This window comes from Heterocephalus glaber, unplaced genomic scaffold, assembly GCF_053883595.1.
Source record: "Heterocephalus glaber isolate CG9 unplaced genomic scaffold, H.glaber_assembly_v1.0 deba00001538, whole genome shotgun sequence".
NCBI classification, from domain to species: domain Eukaryota; kingdom Metazoa; phylum Chordata; class Mammalia; order Rodentia; family Bathyergidae; genus Heterocephalus; species Heterocephalus glaber.
The window spans coordinates 22,524,047-22,540,141 of NW_028258333.1; the positions used below are offsets into that span (position 1 = coordinate 22,524,047).

Consider the following 16,095-nt stretch of genomic DNA (forward strand, 5'->3'; position numbering starts at 1 on the left):
TAGTAGAAGAGAGGGCATTAAGAAATGTATATTAAGAAATGTATAATTGAATGAGTCTCATACTTTACAAATAGAGGTTTGCTTATAAGCTAATTCCAATTATGGATAACATAGATATATATTTATCCCATTAATTTTTTTTAATTTAAAAAGTACATTGATCAGTGTTTCTTGTGCTAGACTATGCTACGTCCTTTATTACATTATATGCTTTAATATTAGTATCCCCACCAAGAAGATAGTACTATTGCCATTTTATAGATGAGTACACTGAAACACCCTACTTGATGTCACAGAAATAGTGTAATGTGAATTTTAAACTCACTTCTAACTCAAAAGGCCTGTGCTCTTAATGACAATTACAGCCTGCTTTCCTCCAAATCCTGTTGATTGAATAAGAGTGCTTATCAGTATTCCTGTGACTTTTTTTTTTCTAGTAATCTTGCACAGAACTCAAATTTAGTGCGACTAAACCTTTGTGGATGTTCTGGATTTTCTGAATCTGCCCTGAAGACTTTGCTAAGCAGCTGTTCCAGGTAGGAAAGATTCAAGACTTGATTATAAAGCTCTTGAATCTAATACAGTAATCCCTCACATCCGAACAGAATTGGATCAACTATTGGGATATTCCTAACTCTCCACTTAATGTGGCTAATGGAGTATCCTTTGCCCTAGAAACTTTCTGGCTAAACTCTGGAGCCAAATGAATTTCATTTGTAATGAAGGGATATTTGTATAATGATCCCTCTTGTTCTTTTTATTTATTACTGTTAAAGTAAGAGAAATATAGTAGTGTGTTAATCACAGTGTAATCGCAAGAAATATGACTCCAAAGATAGGTTTTTTTCCCCCTACTATATCTGTAGACTTAACTTGTAGTTCTTGATCTGATACGGTACATTGTAAGTATAAATCATAATAAATGTGGGTGGTTGCATTAAGATCTTTATAATTATGAAATGTCAGTACATAAAGGGTTCAGAGCTGCAGAATAGCAATCTTCTGTGAATAAAATGGTAAGGAGTCTCTGGTTTTGTATTTTGTTTGCAATTTAAGGCAAACTCATTCCAGTTGATGGAGTCATATCCCTGTTTCTCCTCTTTCTTGCAGACTGGATGAGCTGAACCTGTCCTGGTGTTTTGACTTCACTGAAAAGCATGTGCAAGTGGCTGTCACACATGTGTCAGAAACAATCACCCAGCTGAATCTCAGTGGCTATAGAAAGAATCTCCAGAAGTCAGGTGAGAGTTTCCAGGCCAGAGCTGTGGAGGCTTTAGTAGTAATAACAGATTTCATTTATTGAGCATCTTTTAAGTTCTCATCTGTATTACTTGTCTCATTTAGTCTAGTGCATGTATTATTTCCATATAGGGAACTGCTGATCAGAAGAGTTAGGTAAAGGTACACAATTAGTGACCTGGAGTCACAATTTGAATCCAGGAACTAGAAGGTGAAAACTTTATACTCTAAACAACTTATTTGTAGGCAAAACTACTTTTAATCAACTAAATTGTTAGTCAAAACTCTAATACAAAAATAGGTGAAAAAAAAATAGCTGACCCTCTGAAGCCGTGGGTTCTGCATACATGAATTCAACCAACAATGGATCAGAAATGTTCTAGAAGAACTAAATAATGTACAGACTTTCTTTCTTGTCAGTATTGCCCAAACAATACAGTGTAATGACTATTTACATAGCATTTACATTGTGCTCATTGTTATAAGTAATGTAGAGATGACTTAAAGAACATAGGAGGATGTGCATAGATTATATGCCGGTTCTACACAGTTTTATATTAGGTGTTGATCATCCTTGGATTTGGGTATCCAAGGGGTGTCCTGCAACCAGTTCCCCTTGGATACTGAAGGATGATTTTGTTTGATTAGTATTAAGCAGCAGCTCTCAACTGGAGAGTTTTGCCTCAAGGTGACATTTGACAACACTGGGAGGCAGTTTTGATTGTTGCAGTTAGAGGAGTGGTGTTAGCACCTAGTGGGTAGAAACCAGGAATATTGCTGAACAAGTCATAGAGCAGCAGAATCACACACACACAGACACACACAATCTAGTCCAAAGCATTAACAGTAAAAGACTCTGTTATGAACCGTTTATATTTATAAACATATATATATATGTATACATATATTTAATTTTTTATTACTCTAAAAGAGCCATGAAGTTGTTTTAATGAACACAGGCATCTGAAGTAGGGATATATGGGTAGCAGATACAGTCTTTATAAACCTTAATATTTGGCTCTGCTTTGTTTTCTGTATATAATGTTGAAAGAATCTTGATTTGCAGATATTAACGGTTACAATGAGAAGACTTTTTTTTTTTTTAACAGTTTCATGTAGCAGTCTCAAGCTAATACTCAGTTTGGGATACACAAAACCTAAAGAAAACCTAAAACCTGGGATACATATCAAGCGTGTCTTGATGTTGGTACAGCTCATTTGAATGTATTTTGTTTATTGGTAAGGTTTTTATTATGCTTTGAAAGATGTGAATCAAACATTTGCAAATTCTTCTTAAAATTTACTTAGTATTTGAAAACTATATCTCTAGGACATGATGTATTCTCTAATAAATCAGATATATCAGGCTATAGTAAATAATAACTACATTCTCATGAATGACCAGAGATTTAAGTCTTGCCTTTGCAATCACTCAAGTTTGAATGCTGCCATTCCAATGCCTGCTTTATTGGACAAAGGGAGCTTTTTCTTTAGAGGCCTATAAAAGCTGCAGTTGTATCTTGATTTCTTTCCCTCTTTACACAGTATCTCTGTTCAACATTTTTTCCCTTTGTATACACTATTTTAAGACTGACCATAGTAGTATACATCCTCAAAAATGTACAAAATATTTTTTAAATAATGGAAAACAAATCAATCTAACACCATGCCAGTCTTTTTCCAATACAAGTTTGTTTGTTTTTTTTATGGGACATGGTACATGGAATGCTACTTTATAATAACTTGTTATTTCCCCAGAGAACCTACTTTCAGTAGCTGCCCTCTATTATCATTAGCTATGTGATAGTCCATCCATGGAATAATTATATTAAATCAGTAATTTATGCAACTGATTTCTTTTTGATGGGTATTTACCCCCTCAAACATTAGTGAAATTTGATTTTTTTTGTTTAGTTTGGTTTTATTTGGTTTGGTTGTTTTGTTTCATTCTTTGGTTTTTCTTGCTATGTAGTTCACCTTGACCTTTAATTAGTACTATATATAGCCCAGGCTGGCCTAGAACTCATAGAGATCCTCCAGCCTCAGCCTCCTGAGTGCTAGGATTATAGACATGCACCATTGCCACTCTAGGCAGCTGAAATTTGTTGTTTTAAATAAATTATTCATTCCACTTAAAGGTAGCTCGGTCTATGTGACTTTCTTCCAAATTCTGAAAGGTTATTTAGAATTTCAGTATCTTTGCTAACAACAGTCAGTATTTTGGTGTATTTCCTTTCAGACTTTTTTCTTTCTTTCTGAGTCTGTATGTAAGATATGTGAGTTTATGTGTGTATTTTGGTTAAATTGAGGTTATAGCACAGTGCATATATTTTATGTTGTTTTGTTTTCAGTATACAGTATCTCCTAAAACTAGAACCTCAGGCGTGGTAAGCAGATGCTGTAGTATTAAGCTATGCTTCTCCCTTTGAAAAGTTTCTTAATAACTACTATTAGTACTGTATTTCATGGAATAGGTGAAGATTTAACAGATTTAACTGGAGGATGGACTATTTATAACTATTGCTACAGTATGTATGTTCATGCATATCTGTATTTTTCTATAAGTGAAATTATTGGACCAAAGGGCCCTGTGTGTAATGTTCTAAATACTTTTTTTAAAAAATCAATTCATTATAAAAAAAAAAAAAAAATCACTTTCAGCTTCCTGAAAGGCTACACATAAAATTTAAATACCCATTTGTGATGTACAGTAGGTGAACCTGCTTTACTATATTTCATCTATTTGGGGTGTTAGAAAATAATTCTTTTCATCTGGTAGCTGGAAAGCAATATTTCTAATTTACTTAGTATCCCCTTGTGGGGGGGGTGGCCAGGGATCGAACTCGGATCCTTCCTCTTGCACAACAGGAGGCGAAACCACTGAGCTAAATCCCCGGCCCCTTCTTAGTATCTCTTACTCCATTTTTATTATGTTGTATTTTGTAAATTATCTGTTCATGTTCATTAGGTCTTTTCTATTGTTTATCTTTTTCCTCAATATAATAAGACTCTTTACTCTTAATATATTAAAGACATTTATTCTCAGTTTTCTGATAATTTTCTGATTGTTGTAACATGATAATTTCTCAAACTTTTATGTAATAGTTAATGTGTTCCTTATGTGTGTTTTTATGTTTAGACACCTATCTCCCAAGATTCAATAAATAATTGCCTGCATATTTACATTTAGAACTTTTTAATATGTATGGAATTAGGATATATTAGAGTTGGAGAAATATTTTTTCCAGTTGTGATAGCAACATTGTATTTTATAGACCACAAATTCCCTATTGTAGTGCACAATGTTAAAGGATAGTAGTGATAGCAAATATTCTTGTCTTATTCCTCATATGGTGACTGTGATGTTTGCTTGTTTTTCCTAGATGTCTGTACCTTAATTAGAAGATGCCCCAACCTTGTCCACCTAGATTTAAGGTATTTTTTTGTTTTAGATCAAAAGTTGAAAAATCTTGATTGCTCAGTAAATGCTGAAAAGATCTTAATGTTGAATTGAGGGGACTAAGCAGTACAATTCTAGTGGGTAATTTTGAATATCTTTTCTTCTGCTCTGTTACAGCGACAGTATCATGCTGAAGAATGACTGCTTTCCAGAATTTTTCCAGCTCAACTACCTCCAACACTTATCACTCAGTCGGTGCTATGATATAATACCTGAAACGCTACTGTAAGTATGGTGGTTTTATATATATATATATATTTATTTATTTATTTATTGCTACATTTTAGGTATAAAATACATTTACATTTATCATTGGGTGTTTGTACCTGAACATGATGTATCTTAGTTACTATTTTTTCTCCCATTACCTGTGCACCCTTCACTCCCTCCACGCTTCCCTATTTACACAGTGTGAGTCCATTTTTTTTTCTTTCTCATAATTTTTCCTTTCCCTTCTTCCCTTTCCCCTTCCCCTCCCACCATCCCCAAACCCTTGAACCTTTTCTTATTTCAAATTATCAATTATTCATTTTAATCATTTTCATCCTTATTTACACTTTTAATTTCTCACACTAGAGAAACTAGTCTGTATTTACACGTGTGTCCTATTTATTTCACTTAAGAGTATGGCCTCAATATGCATCCATTTAGCTATAAATGTCTCTAGTTTCTCATTCTTTATGGCTGAGTAGTACTCCATTTTATTAAAAAACCACATCTTTTTATCCAGTTTCCAGTTGATGGGCACTTGGGCTGCTTCCAAGCTTTAGCTATTACAAACTGTGCCGCTATGAACATGGGTGCACATATAGCGCTGTGGTATGATTCTTTTAATTCTTTGGGGAAGATTCCAGATAGTAGGGGAATAGCTGGGTCAAATGGGACCTGTAGTCCTAGTTCTTTGAGGTATCTCCATACTGATTTCCATAGTGGCTGCACCAGTCTACATTCCCACCAACAATGGAGAAGGGTTCCTTTCTCCCCACACGCCCACCAGCATTTGTTTGTTGATTTCTTGATAGCAGCCATTCTTTCTGGGGTGAGGTGGAATCTCAGTGTTGTTTTCATCTGCATCTCTCGAATGACCAGTGATGTTGAACATTTTTTCATATATTTATTTGTTGCTTTTACTTCTTTGTCTGAGAAATGTCTGTTCATTTCGGATGCCCATTTTTGAATTGGGTCTTTGAATTTGGGGGGTCTGATTTTTTTCAGTTCTTTATATATTCTCTATAGTAGACCTTTGTCTGAGGTACAGCTGCTAAATATTTCTTCCCACATTGTAGGTTGTCTCTTAGCTCTGTTGGTAGTTTCTCTTGCAGTGCAGAAGCTTTTTAATACGATAAGATCCCAGTTGTTGATTCTTTGTGCTAGTTCCCGTGCTACTGAGGTTTTGTTCATAAAGTCTTTTCCTATGCCATTGTCATCAAGAGTTCTACCTAACTTATCTTCCAGCAAGTTTAGTGTTTCTGACTTAATATTTAGATCTTCAATCCACTTCGATCTTAGTTTAGTGCATGGTGTATGGGTCTAGTTTTAATCTTTAGCAGGTTGAAATCCAGTTTTTCCAACACCATTTATTAAAGAGGCTACCTTTCCTCCAATGAGGGTGGTTGGCTCCTTTGTCAAAGATGAGATGGCTGAGTATGTCTGGAGTTGTTTCTGCATCTTCTAATCTATTCCACTGATCTTCAAGTATGTTTTGTTTTTAATGCTAGTAGAAGGCAGGGACCAAAAGACATGCCACTTGATGTTAAAATTCATTACTATATTAAAATAAAATTCATTACTATTAGTAACAGACATTGAGAACTTATATATTATTATTCTTTTTTTTTTTTTTTTGTACCAAGGATTGAACTCGGGTCCTTGTGCTTGCAGGGCAGGTGGCAGCACCACTGAGCTAAATCCCCAGCCAATCTTATATATTGTTATTCTTAATCACAAACTAGTTAGGAAAGACCAGCAACATAGAAAAACCAAGGCAGAGTTTTTTGCTTAAAATGTCTGCTAAAAGTGAGTTAACCGATTGTTCACTACATATTATTTTGCTGTCCATAGTTTTAAAGTAGTAGAATGCCATACTGTACTTGCATCTGTGAAACACTTTCAGAAGAAGTACAAGGTGGCTTTGAGGGCACTCAGTATAATTGAGAAGGCCAATCCAATGTGAATATTGTTTTACTTTTTTTTCCAAATTTTCCAAATCAGCTCTAGTTGATTCCAAAAAGTCTTTATATAGGCTTAGAGGAAAAGTTCTATAATCTAGTGATATATGTCCTGGGTGGTCAAGGAATGTGAAGAAGCAAAACACGTAGGTGATGTATATTGTAAGGGTCTAAGACTCTGTGAACAGGAGACATTAAGATCCAAGAAAGTGAAGTGGCACATCCCAAACATGGTGATTTACTGGCTAACGTAGGTGTCGATCTAAGTTTTCCTGGGCAGATGCAGAATAGTCTGTATCTAATATGGTTCTTCTTTTTTTTTTTTTTTTTGGTACTGGGTATCGAACTCCGGTCCTTGCTGCTCAGCAACTTCCACAGCATTGAAGGAGTACAAAGGAAAAAAATAAGTTTAATTCATCTTTCTTTTAAGAAGTGCTATTCCCAAGGTATCCTGGGAATAATATCATCTCTTTATTTTAAAAAATGTTTCTTTTATTTTACCCGAAAAGGTTGTAATAGTCTTCCTCCGGCTAAATGTACCTCTGTAGCAATTTCATTGAAAACCACAAGAGGTCAGTATTTTGCACTTGGTCAGGTGCCCTTTTTCATAATGGCCAATATGACCTGAGTGAAGCTGCAGTACATATTTAGCTCACTATCTGAAGCCAGTAATTTGGTTTCAGCTGCCTACCTAAGAAGGGTGGTGAATTTGAACAAAGAATTTATTTAGTTCCCAAGTTAACAAATTGGATCTTATGAATTAGTTTCAAGAATTAATGAATAGGGCCGGGGATTTAGCTCAGCGGTTTCACTGCCTGCTGTGCAAGCGCAAGGACCTGAGTTTGATCCCCAGTGCCAAAAAAAAAAAAAAAAGAATTAATGAATAAAGCCTGAGCTAATAATATCTAATTTGGAAAATCCCTGCCTAAATAGGATACTAGTGTTTACTTTTGTGGCTCTCAAATGTTGGAGTCTAAATTTTTATATATGGAAGTCTTATTAAGATTCCCACCCCTCTATTTTCTAGCATCCTGAATTCCTAGGAGCCTCTACTATTTATCCAAAATTGTTTCTCTGTCATCTGTTTTTTCCTGTCTTTGCCATCTGGGCTCTTACTTTGGGCAGTTTCCCAGGAAGGGTTGTGTCTGAATCCCTTTTCCATTGCTGAGACAGAGTACCTGACATTTGCAACTTAAAGGAGGAAACATTTCTTTTGGCTCACTTTTTAGTCCATAGTTTGCTGACTTCAAGGCAGGGAGGCATGGTAAAAGGGTCTGGCAGTCAGGAGGCAGAATGAAGGGAGGAGCCAGGAAGGGAGACCCTTCTGGGTCATTGTAACAGTAAAATCGGCATCCCTGAAGGAAATGTAAAACTGATAGTTAAAGAGTTTGGTCCCGTAACAGGCCTAGGGATGAACTTTCTTTTCATTATTATTACTTATTTTTCTAAATCTAATCTTGGAAGAGAAGCAGGGGTATCAAGAGCATAAGTGTAGTCCAAGTCAGCAGCAGTATAGAGTGAGAAGAAGATACTGTCCTTGAATTTTAAGGTAAAAGAATGTTTCCTGAAAAAAAAAAGAATGTTGCTTTCCGCATCATGTAAATAATGATTTATACTGTAAACCCTTTAAGATAAGCTTATTGGTGCCCTGTCTTGGAGTTTCTCAAAATAAAATATCTTTCTCGGTAATTTCAGTCATTCTGGCAACTGTTATACTTAAAATTCATAATAAAAATTCCAGGGTGTCTCATTTCCAGAGTGATTGTCATCTCTGCTAAAGAATTGAGGGCTACTTATTTCTTATCTCTGAAAATGGCAAATGAAATTTGAGGTCTTTCTTCAGTAATAATAATGTTTTATTTTTGTTTTTGTTTTGGTTCCGGGGATCAAACTCGGGACCTTGTGCTTAGGAGGCAGGCACTGGAACCACTGAGCTAAATCCCTGGCCCAATAATGTTTTATAATACTAGAGAAACTACCCTCCCTCCCCCAGGTACTGCTTTTATTTATTTCTTTATCCTTAATTGATCTTATTTTTTATGTATAAACTTTCTTCTGCTCATCTTCTATTTCTTATTCAAATAAGAAACCCAAGCTGCAAAGAGTTTGCTGATCTAAGGTTAGGAGACATAAATTTCAGTTAGGAGAATCTGTAGTTGAGGCATTTCACATTTTATAAAGGAAAATTATTATATGGATGAGGTAAAGAATAAACCTTTGATAACAAATAACGTGAGGACATTATCAAAGTCATTTTACACTTACTATTAGAATGACTTTTAGATACTTCATTTCTATTTACTATCTCTGGTTTCCTTCTCTTCTATTGTAATCAAAGAGATTCTTACAAATTCGTTTTTCTGTGTTGTAGGTGATGCACATACCAGGATGCCATTTTTTTGTTTCCTTATTAAAATTTTAAAGACTTTCTGTTCCTTGACTGGTCAGCCCATCTTAGTGGCTCCCTTCTCATGTATGACTGTTGAGAGTGTGCTGTGAGTTCCTTGCTTACCAAAGCTCTTTGCCAACACTGCTGCAGAAATATTTCCTCCTCTCCCATCTGCCATCCCACCTCTTTTTCTTACTACCACCTACAGTTTCTTCTTTTAAATATTATCCACTGCAAAATGACTCACAATTTGTCTTCTTTGGATATCCCAGAACCAGAATTTTCACTTATTAGATTCAGATGCAGGATTGCAGTCACCTTTAGTGATGACAAGTATAAACATCTATGGATTGTGACCTTGCTTTTATGTTTGTTTCTACAGTCTAGAAATTAGTTTGAGAACAGCAAGCTGTTCCACTTTATTTTCTTTTGATATATTACAAATCATCTTGTCCTTTTTAGACAAGCATATTTATTTTACTTAGTGCATTTATTTTCCAAATTTCCCTTCACCTTTTATCTGATAAAATATATTAAACATCTTTAGTGCTTAAGGTATTTTGTGGAATATAAAACAAATACATTTAGAAGGGTAGTGGAAAAACTAGAAGAGCAAGTTAAGCTTGGTAGGTCTTAAGGCCCACAAGACAGTCTGGGATCCCTAAATACACAAAAATCAAAATTTTTGGAACAGGTGAGTACCATAATCAGAGCAGTGCTTAGGAAGATGCCTCAAACATTGGTGTGTTGAATGGGCTGGAAGGAAGAAAGATCAGAGGACAAGTGACAGTTATAACAAGTTTGGCTAACTGTTGTACCCAGTGAGAGAGAACCAACCAGAGACCGATATTAAATCCACACAGGAGTTTATTACCGGCCAGGACCCGAGCCAAGCATCGGACTCGAGCCTCGACTGGGGGTTGACAAACATGTTTTATACACCTTTGAGGTCAACAGTTCCTAGGCCCCCCCTATGGGATAGAACTAGTAAAGCAAGTAAAAGGTACAGAAGCTGAACGTCGTGCTGTTAGAACATTTGTAAAACAACAGTTGATTAATTGTTGTTTCTAAGAGACTCTCTAAGGGGAGGAGGTTTCTAAGCTTCCTCCTTCTGAGTTCATCTAAAGGGCAGGCAGGTGGGTCAAGCAGCAATATGGAGTCTGTCTTGCTAACAAGGGTCCTTCATTCCCCACTGGTTCTTATAACTTAATCAAATCTTTGATTCCTGTATTTACTCTTTGAATATTTTTTAAACATCTTTTAAAATCTCATAATTTTGTCTCAACACCATCATTTTAACTGTATCAACCCTCTGTCTAACATATTTAGTCAGAGCAGTTATAATGTAAGGTCCCACGAGCAAAAGCAGAAGTAAGATAACTAGGGGGCCTGCTACAGCAGAAAGTAGGGTAGTTAACCATGGGGACCAGTCAAATGGATTTTGAAACCAATTTTAATCCTTTCGTTGAGCATATTTAGTCTTTAAATTTTCCCTGACCATAGCTAAGGTATTTCTAATGACACCAGACTGATTAGCATAGAAGCAACAGGTTTTTTTTTTTCCATAACCCTCCTTGTTTTATGAACAGGAGGTCAAGTCCCCTTTGATTTTGCAGGACCATCTTAGCTAGGGAATCAACCTGGTTTTTTAATCTGGAGATCGAGTCTTTCAGGTGACCCAAATCTCTGGCTACTTGGTGGTGTAGGGCTTTTAAAATCTGTGTCCTGAAGGATCAGGGAGGAAGTTCCAATAGCCACTGACAGGGCTATTCCTAATCCCACCAGAATGGGCACTAAAACGGGGGCAGCCCATTTACTCCTTTAGGGTTCAGTGGTTAATCCCAGATGTTCACAGCCCCCTTTTTTATTATAATACAAGACTTGTGGAACAACCTACATGGTGACACAAAATAAAGTGGCAGATTGGGTAGCCAAGACTGATTTGGGAATGTATTTAGTCAAGTCCTCGGTGCAAGCAAACCAAGCATATCAGGACCATGTCTCCTGGCTTGAAACCATGGGGCTGGAATGTTGCAAAGTTTTTTTTTTCAAGCCTGTTGTTCTGTAGCTTTGATCTCACTCTGAAGACTCTGTTAGGCTGGAAGAGACTGAAGTAAAGAGACACAAGAACTCTCTGTTATCTGTTCAAGGTTTAACTTAGGGAGGAGTGGCGGTGGCCTCCCATACAGGATTTCAAAAGGGGTAAACTTGTCACATATGGGGTACATCTAACTCTTAACAAGGCTAGAGGAAGCAGATCGGGCCACCTACTGCCAGTTTCTAGAACATATTTAGTCAGGGTTTCTTTCAGGGTCCTATCTATCCTTTTTACTTGCCCTGAACTTTGTGGGCGATAGGCACAGTGTAACTTCCAATCGATATGTAGTGCCCTTGCCAGCAATTTGGATATCTGTGCCGTGAAGGCAGGCCCATTGTCGGACCCCAGGTAACGAGGGATGTCAAATCGGGGAAATATCTCCTGGAGCAAAACCTTAGTTACTATGTTGGCTGATTTTCCACAAGTGGGGAAAGCTATTACCCAACCTGAGTCGGTGTCAACCAATACCAGTAAATATTTGAACCTATTGCTGGATTTTATTTCGGTGAAATCAAGTTCCCAATGTTCCCCGGGCTCTCTTCCCCGTAGTCGATTACCTTTGTTCCTTGGTCTTGCCTTGGAGTTTAACTGTGTACACACCTGACACCTGGAACTGATGTCCTGGACCATAGAGGTCAGTCCTGGGATTGAAAACTTAGAGCTCATTAGTCTTTTTAACTTTGATTCTCCCAGGTGAGTTAAGTGATGTAACTGATGATCAAGTCACCCCAGGGCTCAGGGGAGACAAATTTGTTCATTTGTCTCTTTCTACCAGCCTGAGTCCAGTTTTGTACCCCCTCACTTTTGGTTTCTTTTCTTTTTTTTTTTCCGGGGTATATGTGGGTCTTTCTGTCAGGTAGCCAAAGGGTCGGATGGGCAGAATGTCTGTTGGCCCCACTGGTTCCCTGGCCACTTGTCGGGCCGCATCATTGGCCTCTCAGTTACCGCGGGCTTCAAAGCTGTCTCTTTTTTGGTGGCTTTTGTAATGAATAATGGCCAATGCCCTGGGTTTCCAAATTGCCTCCAATAAGGCCAAAATTTTTTTATATAGTTTTCCCTTCTGATGTCAATAGCCCTCTCTGTCTGTAGATGTCACCATGCACATGGGCAGTAGCGAATGCATACCGGCTGTCAGTGTAGATGTTTACAGCCTTGTCTTGACCTAACAGGGCTTGAGTTAAGGCTATTAGTTCAGCCCTCTGTGTTGAAGTCTTTTGGCTTAATGCCTGTGTCCAGTGCACCTGTTTTTCTGGACTGACTATGGCAACCCCCACATACCTGACTCAGTCTTCCATGAAGCTGTTTTCATCGGTAAAGAAGGTCTCATCTGGGCTTTGCAGGGGAACATCAGTCAGATCTGGCTGTTGGTGGTGGAAGTTGTCAGAGTGTCCAGACAGTTATGGAGGGGCATGGGTATGAGTTGGAGTCCAGGAGTAAGGTGGCTGGATTGAGGGTCGTTTCTCAGACGAATTTGATGCACGGAGCATCCAGCAACAGGGCCTGGTACTGAGTCAGGCAGGTGTTGAAGAGCCATCATTCTGGGGCTCCTCTCAGCAATGTTTCCACCGCATGGGGTGCGGTAATGACCAGGTCCCATCCCAGGTTGAGCTTATCTGCCTCCTTGACCAGGAGGGTGGTGGCTGCAACTGCCCTCAAACAGGTGGACCATCCACTTGCCACAGGATCAAGTCTTTTAGACAGTAGGCCGCAGGTCTGTTTCAGGGCCCTAATGCCTGAGCTAGCACTCCTTTGGCTATGCCCCCTCGTTCAGCCACAGACAACCAAAAGGGCTTGGTGACAGCAGGTAGGGCCAGGGCTGGCGCTGACACTAAGGCCTTCTTTAAAGCCAAAAAGGCGGCTTTCTCTTTTTCTGTCCAGAGGGACTGTCTCTTGTCTCTGGAGTGCAGCAATAGTGACTTTCCCCAGTTTCTTGGCTAGGACTTCCTCGGGGGTGCATCATGGTTATCATAAACTTTCTGGGCTATGCTCACGAGTTCAGTCTTATTCTTTCCCTCACATCCCTCTAATTTCTGTAATTTTTATTTAATGTCTGGGGCCGACTGGGAAACAAAGGCCAGATTTAAAGCTGCTGCATTTTTGGGAGCCTCTGGGTCAACAGGAGTGAAAACTCTATAGGCTTCCAAGAGTCCAAAAATGCAGCTGGAGACTCCGTTTTTCCCTGGTGAACCTCACTTACCTTACTCAAATTAGTGGGCTTTCTGGCCACTGCCTGGAGTACCCCTAATAAGTGCTGGTGGTAGGTCCCCAGCCTCCTCCTACCGTCATCATCATTGGGGTCCCATTCGGGGCATTGCGACAGAACTACTATTTCAGCCTTGGCCGAATGCCCCAGAGTTCCAGGAGTGACACCAGGGTTTGGCCCCAGGGCCTCTTTGACTGTCTGTTGATAAATGCAGTCCCGTTCCTCTGTGGTGAACAGAATCTGTAAAAGCTGCTGGCAATCATCCCAGGTTGGCTGATGGGTATGAAAAACAGACTCAAGAAGAGATTAATGCCTGAGGTTTTTCAGAGAAGGGGGGATTTTGATGTTTCCAATTGTAAATCAATCCTCCCCCGGGCTCTGTTTTAAAGGAAAAAGGGAGGAAGACAGGGCTAACGGACCAAAGTCCTGTCCCAATTGAGTGCCAAAGGTTGATCGGGACCTGTGGGGCCCTGACTCCTGTGACCACATTTCAAACCTTGCGAGCAATGTACACAGAATAAATTTCCACCAGGGGCCAACTGACTCTGAAACTTGGCCATTTTGATTGACACAGAGTTCGCAATTTGCCTTTAGAAAATTTTATGTCATATTCATCTTCTCTGTGGAATAAATTTTTTTGAAGTTATTCAAAACACAATCAAGTGGAGTTCCTTCTATGGACTGTGAGGAACCTATAATTTTAGCCTGTGAAAACGCAAAAGGCACACAAAGCAAGCAGACAGACAGAGAACAATAAACAGACAAAAAAACAGACTTTGGCCACATAAACCTCTGGGGCTGAATGGATTCAGACCCCATGCAGGGAGTCACTCTTCTGAGGTCTCTGACCCAGTTGAGTCTGCTTCCCGTCGTGAAGAGACTCTAGATAGGGGAACCTGTGCCGAGTCTGGCTTCCTCCTACCTACCCACAGTGCACTAAGAATCATTCGATTCTTACCTCGAGAGGCTTTCCCGATAAACTCCTGTGGGTCGGTTAATTGGCAATAGCTCCCGGCTGGGACCGGTCTACCCGGAGGCCTGGAATACCATCAGGGTGGCCTCTCCTTCCGCAGACCCGTGTCCAGAGGGGCCAAACACCACCAATGTCCAATCCTGGTCTCTCCTAAAAAGAAACAGGCTCCAAGATAATAAGCTCTAGAGCAGCTGGCTATCTCGCTGGGGCCTCCAAGAATGTTGTACCCAGTGAGAAAGAACCAACCAGAGACCAATATTAAATCCACACAGGAGTTCATTACCGGCCGGGACCCAAGCCAAGCATCGGACTTGAGCCTCGACTGGCAGTTGACAAACATGTTTTATACACCTTTGAGGCCAACAGTTCTTAGGCCCTCCTATGGGATAGAACTAGTAAAGCAAGCAAAAGGTACAGAAGTGGAACATCCTGCTGTTAGAACATTTGTAAAACAACAGTTGATTAATTGTTGTTTCTAAGAGACTCTCTAAGGGGAGGAGGTTTCTAAGCTTCCTCCTTCTGAGTTCATCTAAAGGGCAGGCAGGTGGGTCAAGCAGCAATATGTAGTCTGTCTTGCTAACAAGGGTCCTTCACTAATGATGACAATGTAAAAAGTAAAGGATGTTTCTAACTCTAGGTCATTGATGTGTTCATTATTCTGCAGTAGAACTTTTTTGAAATTCCAAAATAAATGTTTTTTTTCTTCAGGCTTTGTACTATGTTTCCCAGCTTGCAACAAATACAGATCGGAGACAAAGGAATTTCTAGGCACATAGATCTGTGTTAAGAAAAATCATTATCCAAACCAAACAGTACTTACTTTAGGTAAATAAGCTCTTTTCTGTGAACCAGAACTTCACTGTTGACATAGCTGTATTTCACCTAAGGTGAAATACCTAAGAAAAGGACTGACCTGTTTGTGACATGAAAAAATGGTAATGTGTGAGGTAAAGGGCTACTGCCTCCTATACGGGTATGATTTGGCACCCCTTTTCTCCATCTGCACCCAACTACAGAACTGAAATATTTTAAGGACTCACTGGTGTGGTTCATCACATGAAATGGACCTGTGGATTGTGGACCATTACGCAGAAGTCATCCACTCTGTGGATAGCTCCTTTTTGAGATGGAGACTACTTCAAATAAAGGTCATATACACTCTTTAAATTTCATGTAACTTGTGGTTCCAGTTGACACCACAGTAAAACTTTTACTTTCAGCACCACTAGCTTGGCAGCACACAACACAGTAATCCCTTTCAGATCACTGTGTGACCAGGTGTGGAGAAAGGAAACATGCGATTGGATTTTATTCTTAAACCGCAGAGCATTCTGAGGTTATGTACTAAGGTTTAACAAAATGCACGTGTGTTTCCTTAGGCCATGTGGGTCAGGCTGTATGGCCTGTTCTTCCAAGTTTGATTCACTTCTGCTGTTCCTTCAAAGCATTTCTTGCAGATTATGTTTTTAGGTTGCATTTTGTAGACTATGATACAAATTGTAAAAATTAGGTCATATAACTCTGGTCAGTTTTTAGATACCTCCTCTGAAAGTCTCTTTCTTCCT

At 38.9% G+C, this 16,095-nt stretch overlaps 1 protein-coding gene across 5 annotated transcripts in view; it reads left to right on the forward strand.

Moving 5' to 3' along the window:
- The window catches only part of Skp2 (S-phase kinase associated protein 2), a 55,076-nt gene that overhangs the window by 16,954 nt on the left and 22,027 nt on the right, over positions 1-16,095 (forward strand). For 3 of the 5 annotated variants that reach the window (XM_021261499.2, XM_087189300.1, XM_004848614.3), the window contains exons 6-9: positions 438-536; positions 1,111-1,241; positions 4,623-4,674; positions 4,817-4,924. In XM_021261499.2, coding sequence (XP_021117158.1) covers positions 438-536; positions 1,111-1,241; positions 4,623-4,674; positions 4,817-4,924 — 390 coding nt within the window. Of the gene's footprint in view, positions 1-437; positions 537-1,110; positions 1,242-2,348; positions 2,479-4,622; positions 4,675-4,816; positions 4,925-15,238 lie in introns of all 5 variants that reach the window. The other 2 variants (XR_015442234.1, XM_004848616.3) reach the window with 2 other exon arrangements.